The sequence below is a fragment of the Chrysemys picta genome, unplaced genomic scaffold (genome assembly GCF_011386835.1).
Source record: "Chrysemys picta bellii isolate R12L10 unplaced genomic scaffold, ASM1138683v2 scaf2435, whole genome shotgun sequence".
Classification (NCBI taxonomy): Eukaryota; Metazoa; Chordata; order Testudines; family Emydidae; genus Chrysemys; species Chrysemys picta.
The window spans coordinates 1-8,688 of record NW_027055138.1 but is presented as its reverse complement, the minus strand read 5'-3'; the positions used below and the strand labels follow the sequence as shown (position 1 = coordinate 8,688).

General features: G+C 54.9%; 2 protein-coding genes across 2 annotated transcripts; one reads left to right on the top strand and one right to left on the bottom strand.

Annotated features, from left to right (window-relative positions):
• The first annotated feature begins 169 nt into the window (after positions 1-169).
• LOC101946302 (transmembrane protein 217-like) lies at positions 170-2,576 on the top strand. Its single transcript, XM_065580301.1, has 2 exons — positions 170-1,023; positions 1,761-2,576. The coding sequence occupies exon 2, from the start codon at positions 1,898-1,900 to the stop codon at positions 2,426-2,428; it is 531 nt and encodes a 176-aa protein (XP_065436373.1). The 5' UTR covers positions 170-1,023; positions 1,761-1,897; the 3' UTR covers positions 2,429-2,576.
• A 549-nt stretch (positions 2,577-3,125) lies between these two features.
• On the bottom strand, positions 3,126-4,046 carry LOC112061405 (serine/threonine-protein kinase pim-1-like). Its single transcript, XM_042845959.2, has 3 exons — positions 3,900-4,046; positions 3,414-3,520; positions 3,126-3,188 (listed from the first exon to the last, which is right to left on the bottom strand). The coding sequence occupies exons 1-3, from the start codon at positions 3,979-3,981 to the stop codon at positions 3,126-3,128; spliced, it is 252 nt and encodes an 83-aa protein (XP_042701893.1). The 5' UTR covers positions 3,982-4,046.
• Positions 4,047-8,688: the final 4,642 nt, after the last annotated feature.

Here is an 8,688-nt window from a genome sequence, read left to right as displayed (position 1 = left end):
TTTTGTTTGTTTGTTTGCATCTTCCTCTGAAGCATCTGGCACTGGCCGCTGTTGGAGAAAGGCTCCTGGACTACATGGAGCTTGGTTTTGATTCCATCTGGCAATTCCTATGTTCCCTTTGTTTTATAGGTTCCTGGTGAGCTGAGGAGTTATTCCTTTAGCAAAGCAGGGTCCCAAGGGGAAGAGCACACGGTCTCTCAGCCATTCGGTCAGTGGCATTGTAGCTAGGCATTACTTCCAGACGGTGCAAAGATACCACAGCCGATCCATCCACCAGGTCTCCTCCCTTTTCTCTCTCGGAAGGAGGTAAGTTAGCCCTGACCTGCTCACTGAGTCTAACCTTTGAGAGGCTGGAAATGCCTCCTGTTGGTGGACGTGAAAGATGGAGATGAAATATAAAGGGCTACTTCCAGATGTCCCCATTCAAACAAACTTCTCTTGACACTGATGGGAGTTTGCTTGACTAAAACTCCAGGCTTTGGCCCTTTGAGTTCAGAGGAATTGCTGGCATTCATAGCCTAGAAATCTGGCCAGAGCACCACAATGGGAGCTGCTGAGCATTAAGCTAACTTGGTCAACCTGGTCCAGATTGCAGGCCCTGTTGGGCTCTTGTGAATCTGGCCCTGAGCTCTTTGGAAAACGTGGTCTGTGGATTTCCAGGAGAGCTGTGGGCGCTCAGCCCCCCTGAGGAGTCAGCCTGCAGGCTTGGCATTGCACCTTTTCTTCTAATTTATTTTATTTTGCAATGGTTTTTTTAAAAACAAAGTTCTGTGTCAGTACAGAGCTGGCTCAAGGGGCCTGCAATCTAGAGCTGAGTGGTTACATTGCAGCAAATAATTGATTCAACATATATTTGGTGATTTTAATGAAATAATAATAATAAAGACCTCACTGTAATCTAGCACTTTTCATCTGTAGTTCTCCAAGTGCTTGACAAAGCACAGTATCATTATCCCCATTTTACAGGTGGGGAAACTGAGGCACTGAGAGGGACGACGTGACTTGCCCAAGATCACCCAGCAGGTCAGTGGTAGAGGTGGGAATAGAACCCAAATCTCCTAAATTCTCTATCCACCAGGTCGCACTGAGGACGCCAACAGCTGTGAGACTGCTAGACTCTGTGTTATTGAGATTAAAATAATAAGGAGGCTGATCCAAGGGTTTAGGCACCCTAATGTCATTAATTATTCGGTAAACCCAATTAAATTTAATCTCACCACCATTAAAATCAGTTCCACGGGAACTCGAGCAATCAACCACCTGTCCCCTTCACTGTTTCTAAAAGGGGACTAGGGTGGCCCCCCCTTTAAAGCTGGCAGGTCTCTCAATTCAGGAGCTCTGGAGCATGGCCTGTCATTGATTAAGGGGGCTGGGAGCCCTTCTCTGCACTCGAGTGTTGGGGGAGGTGGACCGTGGTGAAGAGCACATAGGATCATGGGGGACAGAACCAAGTTTTGGTTTAGCAGGAATCTTGGTGAGATAGGGTTACAGAGTGTGTGTGTGTGAGAGAGAAAGCGAAAGGGTACAGTGTGTGTGTGTGTGTGTGTGAGATGGGGTTACTGTGGGTGTGCATGTGTGTGCGTGAGTGCGAGATGGGGGTTACAGTGTGTGTATCTGTGTGTGTGTCTGAGAGAGAGATGGGGTTACAGAGTGTGTGTGTGTGCACACTGATCAACTCTCCTCTTTAGGCGTTCCACATGATGACCCTCCCCTCCCACCCCCGCCCCACGATGTTTTAACCTGATCCTTTTCTTTTCCAGCACAGGCTTGAGTTCACTGCACTTAATCCCTAACACAAGCCCCGCCAACGTGTCTCCTAGCTTGCCTTTCTGCCTTTCTACTCTGCGACGCTCCTTCGGTTTCCTTGGCCAGCGACGCTGCCTGTGGAGAAAACACGATGACCATCTTGCGCCCGGTGGGGTTCTGTGGCATGACCCTCAAGGCCGGGGCCACTGTAGCTGCTGTCTACATGATCCTAGTGACCAACATCTACCTGATCTTTGAGGTTGGCCACTTGGAACGAGCAATGACGGACATGGCACAAATCAAGCCCTTCAACTTAACCGAAGTGGGGAAGATGCTAACGTATTGCTACTATACAGCCATCACGCTGGCTGTCATGACCTACACGGTGTGTGTCTTCCTCATCTACTCAGTCCAGAAGCGGCTCTACATGGGCATGTTCGCCTATGTCGCATGGATCATCTTCTATGACCTGGCTAACTGCCTCATCGTGGCCCTGGCTTACCAGGTCTCCAAAGAAGCCTGGTTTTCCCTCAGCCCCCTGGAGTGGTTTGGGCTGGCCATCAGGATCCCCATGGATTGTTTCTGGCTCTCCTTCATTGTCAAATTTGCCCTACTGGTTATTGAAAGCAAAGGGCAAGGAGGGCTGAACGCGTCAGAACTGCCCAGGTTTAGGTTGGGCTAAACTGCTAGGAAAGGCGTGTGAGGGGAGGTATTGGAGCAGTACGTTGGGCCCCATTTTCACGTGTTTCCTACTGATGGAGATGAGAGACCATTACCTGTGTAATCTCCTTCCTCTGTTGTAATTCAGTGTTTCTCTTGCTGTTGCTGCATTTTCCAGGCTCTGAGTTCAAGTCCTGAATAAATACTCCAAAAGCCAATCATTTATATTTGTGTTTTAGGTTTTTCCCCTGGCTTTTATTATGCATCAGGAAGCCACAGGGCATGGGAGTCAGCAGAACTGGGTCTATCTACAGTTCTGCTACGGAGTCACCAAATGACCTTGAGCGAGTCATGTCATCTCCCCCTACCTCAGTTTTCTCATCCGTAAAATGGAGAGAAAGATCTTGTTGTATAATATATATGTAAGGCACTGGAAGCTCGAGGGATGAAAAGCCTGACATAAGGCCAGATTTTGAAAGATATTTAGGCATTGCGATGCTCAGTGTTGAAACACCTAACTGATTTAGGAGCCTAGCACTCATTTTCAAAAGGGATTTAGGTGCTTGGGACAGCTGTAAGTTATGATCAGGGTATCGTAAGAACCCTGTAGCAGATGCTGCTGAGAGGATGCATTCAAGTAGACCATGCTGCATATCTTTGGCATCCAGCCTAACTAAATCATTGCATGGTTGCCATGTAAGAGTAAACAAATACCTGCCCTAGACACTTACCAGCTCTCCCCAGTCGGAAATCCGGTCCCGGGCCACGTGCTTGATGGCTACCTAGAACACAAACAGAACCAGACAGACAATCAGAATCAGGTCAGGCAACCCCAGAAAGAGGGGAGGCAAACAAGGGACCAATGGAAGGGATGCAAAATGGTGGTTATGCCAGGGCACAGCAAAGGAGATGTAACTGGGTAAGGGACGCAAAGGTGGAGATCAATAGAGCAGCGTGCATGGGGAGCGGGCTGCAGGGGTGGGGGTCACTGTCCAGGCTCTACTCACCGGGGCGCCGTCCGACAGGCGGGTGCCCGAGTAGACAGAACCAAAGCCACCACTGCCCAGCAGTGGGCCCACCTGGTACAGCTTCTCCAGGGGCTCCTTGTCCTTCCCTGCAGGCAGAGAGGCACAGACACCGGGATCAGAACCAGCTGTGTCCTCAAAAGACCCAGCCAACCCTCCAAACCACAGCAACCCCACATCCCTCCTCAGAACGACCTCCCTCCCCGAACTGAACCAGCCTCACATCCCTCCCCAGACCAAACTGGATCAGACCCCCCAGCCCTCCTCAGACCGAACCCCCCAAACCGGACCAGACCCACATCCCTCCCCCAAACCGAACCAGACTCCTCTCTGAACCTACCCCTCTCGAACCGAACCTCCCCAATGCCCAGCAGGACAGGGCTCCTCCCGAACCGAACCCGGACCGCTCCGGGGCACCCCACTCCGGAGCCACCCCCTGCTGTCGATCCGAACCGAACTGGGCCTCACCTGGCTGTAGCTTGGCCGGGTGCAGCTCCCCGCCGGACCCAGAGCACAGGTGGGCCAGCGAGTTGATCTTGGAGAGCAGCATCCCCGCCCCGTCCCCTTGCTCCAGGGCCGGGACCGGAACCGGAACCGGAACCGGCACCGCCCGAACCGAACGCCAGTGGCTCGGCTCGCAGCCCCGCCAGCTCGGAACCAAGGGGTTGGGGTCCGGGCTGGAGCAGGGGGGCGGAGGCCGGGGGGAAGGGAGGGGACGCGAATGGGAGCAAGAGGGGGAAGGGGTCGGGGGAAGGGGAGAATAAAGGCGCGGGGCAGGGGGATGGGGCAGAGACTGAGGGGGATGAAAGGGGGGGAAAAAGGGAGTCGAGAGGATTCCTTCAATACTCTCAAAAATGCTGTGAGGACCTGAGAAGGAAGGTGTTCTAGGTGGGCAAAATACTATTATTTGTGTAAAAATTCAAGAAGAGAATGGGTCTGATTCTAGATTTCCCTGCACCATGCGTGGTCACTTACACCAGGGCTAAGTGAGCAGAAAGTCAGTATAAACTGCTGGCAGGCTGCTTTGCTTGCATCGTTTGCCCACTGTGCGTGAGTCTGAATGATTTACACAAGGTGTAAGGTGAAGGAGAATGGCCCCCAATGTTTCTCGTTAACATTCAAGTGAGGCGAGGAAGTGTCTTTTTAAAAGTTAGACAGGGATTCCTAGGACCAGATTTTCTAGGGCTCAGCAGACATGACTGGGGTCAGATTTTCAGAAGAGCCAAGCACTGAGCACATGAAAATCTGGCTCTTACTTTCGGTGCCTAAACGGGACATGCTAACACCAGAGGGCAGTACAATTCTACAGCTGATAAGAAGCCAGGCCACCTACACCACCCTGCGTTATACACCTTACAGAGCCTCTCTTTTCTCAATGTGTGACTGCCCAGCCATGGGCTGTCCCAGCCCAGACTAGTTCTGGCCTCGCTGGAGCTTTAGAGCCTCTCCTTCCCCACCGGAGTCATGGGAGGGACCTTCTGCTCCCCACAGTCACAGACTTTAGGCCGGAAGGGACCGCTCGGGTCATCTAGCCCCAGCTACTGCAGACCCTAGGCCAGAGCCCCTCCCCCCGTCCATACAGCTGGAGCCGGGGGGTGGGGTCTCCAGATCCCCGAGTGGGAGAATCAGTTCCATCCCGGTTCCTCCTCCTTGTGACAGCGCAGAACAGGGGTTCCCGAACGCTCCGCTCCCCCAGCTCCCAGCCCACGCGGGCGGCTCTTTGCGCCTGCCCAAGCTGCTGGGCGCCTTGGCCGTAGGATGTAAAATGGCCCCATCTCTGCTTCCCCTCCCACCGCGGCAACAACACAGAAACTGCTTTCATAGCACCCCCCCCCCACCCAACTGAGTCTCAGGCCTTGCTAGCCGCTCAGTGCCATGGCAGCCCCAGGAGATGATTGCTGCGGGAGTCTCGGCCCAGGGGGAGGCAGTGACTCCTAGAAGCAGGGAGAGCAGCAGCACCAGAGATCAGGGAGGTCTGGCAATGCCAGTGGCTGACACCCAGGCACCCAGAGCAGAGTGTCAAAGGCCAAACCCCTCTCACCACCAGTTCTGTAGCTCCCCCTTGGTTTTGGTCTGTCTTAGGCACCATCCTCGCCCTCATCCCCGTGGCATCAGAACACTGTCCAACCTCGATTGCATTTATTCTCATCTCCCCCTGCAGGGCAGGGCCTGGCTGCTACCTCCACTGAACAGACAGGGAACTGCAGCACAGAGGGAATAAGGGATTTGCCCGAGGCCACGCAGAGCATCTGTGGCAGAGCTGGGAATTGACTATGGGTCTCCTGGGTCCCAGGCTGGCACCTTCTCTTCCAACCTCCTGCCCCCTTTGTCCCTGGTTCAGTGTGAGCTGTGAGAGCTCTCTGGGGCACAGGAGCTGGCTGGTGCCCAGATGGAACTACATTGCCTATTGCACATATCTCGCTTTTCCCGAACATTGAGTCTGCTGCTACAACCATACCAGGGCCCGCCAGGATCCTTGCAGCTGGTCAGTGCTAAGTTGTGAACTGTGCTAAGTAGGGAAGACCAAATAGATCTTCCATCACTAGCACAGCTCTGTGTTACTGGGGACTCACTGCTGGCTCAACCCAACCAACCCTCCTCACACGGAGCCTGTAAATCCTCCAGCCCTGCTGTTCTCCTTTGTATTTCGGCAGTGCCCAGAGGGCTCAGTCCCGGATCAGGGCCCTGCAGTGCTAGACATTGTACACACACAGCCCGATTCCCCCCACGCTGGGTCTCCTGAATGGCTCCTGCCCGAAGGCGGGACGGCTCTATTCCTCACCCAATGTCTCCTGCTGGCAGAGATGCTCTGAGAGACGTCTACGCTCTGGGTCTCTGGGCTTCCGGGCTGGGAGGCAAGCGTGGCTGTCTCCGGGCGGTTCTGCTGACTCTCCAGCAGCTGCACTTCCGGTGTCCTAATGCAGCCCTAGTCCTCTCCAGCGCTCAGGGGCACTGTCCTGGCATTGGACTGTCCTGGTAAATAGAACAATGGCTCCTGGCACCCTGAGAATGCCTGTTCCCCCGGCAACCTCAGTGCCATTTCCTATGGAAGTGATGGTGTCAGCAAAGGTGATGGAGGTGGTCAGGCCTAGTGGTTGGAGCTGGACTCAGGGGGCAGGGCAGGGCATGGGTGGAGCAAGGCTGGAGCGAGACCAGGGTTGGAGTAGGACTAGGAACAGGGCTGGAGCAGGCTCAGCCTGTTGCCTATGTCAGGCAGGAGCGAGTTCCTGGCCCTGGAGTGATGTTGAGCAGACTGAGCTGCTGCTGTGAGACTGATATACCTGCTCTGGGAGACACAAGGCCATTTCCTGGCTTATGGATTAGCTGGAGCCCAGCACAGGAGGGAATCAGCACCTTACAGATGGCTCCCGGGACGCTTGGCTCCCGGCCCTCTGGGTATTGACATGCCAGGTGCAGGGGGCGAGGTGCAGCGCCAGGGAGGAGATTTGGGGAGGCAGGAGCACTGAGGTGGGGCTGAGCGGGCAGGTGCTGAGGAGCTGCGGCTGACTGGCCAGCAGAGAGGAGGAGTAGCAGCTCGGCTCTGGAGGGCCCAGCTGCAGCTCCACACAGGGCGCTGCCAGAGCCTGGCAGGTGGCTGGCTGAAGTGGCACTTTGTGATCTGGCACGGGCGGGAGCTAGCTCCCCACATCTGAACGCTCCGCAGCGCCGGTGGATTCAGATCCAAACCAGGATCTGGCTCCAAATTCACAGCTGGACTCTTCCCCCGATCTGGAGCAGCCCGCATCGTGTGGGGGTGGTTGATTTCACAAGAGAGGGGGCTTCCCACAGACTCTCCAACTCCCTCACTGTGACGAAGTGGGACTGTTCTTAATGTTTCCTCTGAATACTGTAGGGGTGCCTCAGCTTCCCCTATGCATTTCTTAAGTCTCTAGGTGTGGGGATAAAGGCCAGTGTGCATAAATGGCCAACACTCTCTCTCCTGGCAACTAATGGCCGGGCCCTTCCCCCCTGCAAGGGGATAGCTAAAGGTGTTGGAGAACAAAGAGATCAGGTGACCTCCTGGCCCAGGAAAGAGACAAAGACCAGAGAGAAGGGGCTGGAGAGTTCCAGTTTGGAGCTGGCTGGGGACGAGGAGTGAAGTGCAGATCTGGGTGTCTGGCTCACTGCCCCCCAAAATGGACCCAGCTGAGGGGTCCTGTTCTCTGTACCTACAAGCTGTTTTAGACCATGTTTCTATCATCTAATAAACCTCTGTTTTACTGGCTGGCTAAGAGTCACGTCTGACTGCGAAGTGGGGGTGCAGGACCCTCTGGCTTCTCCAGGACCCCACCTGGACAGACTCGCTGTGGGAAATGCAAGGAGGGGCAGAGGATGCTGAATGCTCCAAGGTCAGACCCAGGAAGGTGAAAGCCCTTTGAGCTTCTGGCCCAGAAGACAGTCTGCTCACAGAGAGGAGACTTCACCAGAGTCCTGACTGGCTTCATATGGAGCAGCTCCAGAGCATTGTCTGGGGACTCCATGACACACACCTCTCATGCTTCTTCCCATTTGCCTTTAATCACCCCCACATGGCCCATGTTGGCCACCAGCTACCTCCCTGTCTGGACCCTTACCTGGCCCCATCATGGCAGTGGCTGAGCATGTGGGTGTTGTTGTATTTAGCCTCTCAACCCCCCGCATGGAGCAGGGACCTGCTCTCCCTAGTTTGCTGAGGCTCAGAGCGACAGGGATGTGGGCTTTGGGCGGCGCTTATCTCAGGCAGCTCCCTGGAAGCAACCGGCATGTCCCTTGGCCTGTAGGTGTAGGGGCAGCCAGCCAGTTCTGCGCAGTGCACACTGCCTCCATATGCAGGCACCGCCTCCACAGCTCCCATTGGCTGTGGTTTCTGGCCCATTGGAGCTGCGGAGCTGGTGCACAGGGCAGGGGCAGCACCTGGAGCCCGCATAGCCGTCCCTGCACCTTGCAGCCAGAGGGACATGCCAGCCGCTTCCAGGATCTGTGCGGTGTCAGGTAAGGAGCCTGCCAACCCAGCCAACTGGACTTTTAATGGCCTGGTCAGCGGTGCTGACTGGAGCTGCCAGGATCACTAAGCAGCCAGGCATGCACAGCAGAGGGCTGAGAGGCACTTAAAAAAGCTGTGCACCAAAACAGGCCCAGTGACCCGTATTGTACCCCATGCCCCAATCACCCATGCTGCCTCTACACTCACCTCTTCTCTGAGAAAGTTCCCACCATTGCTAATATCAGTGCAGCTCCATCAAGGGTAGCAGATGATGGGAGCCCAAGTGTAGCTAAG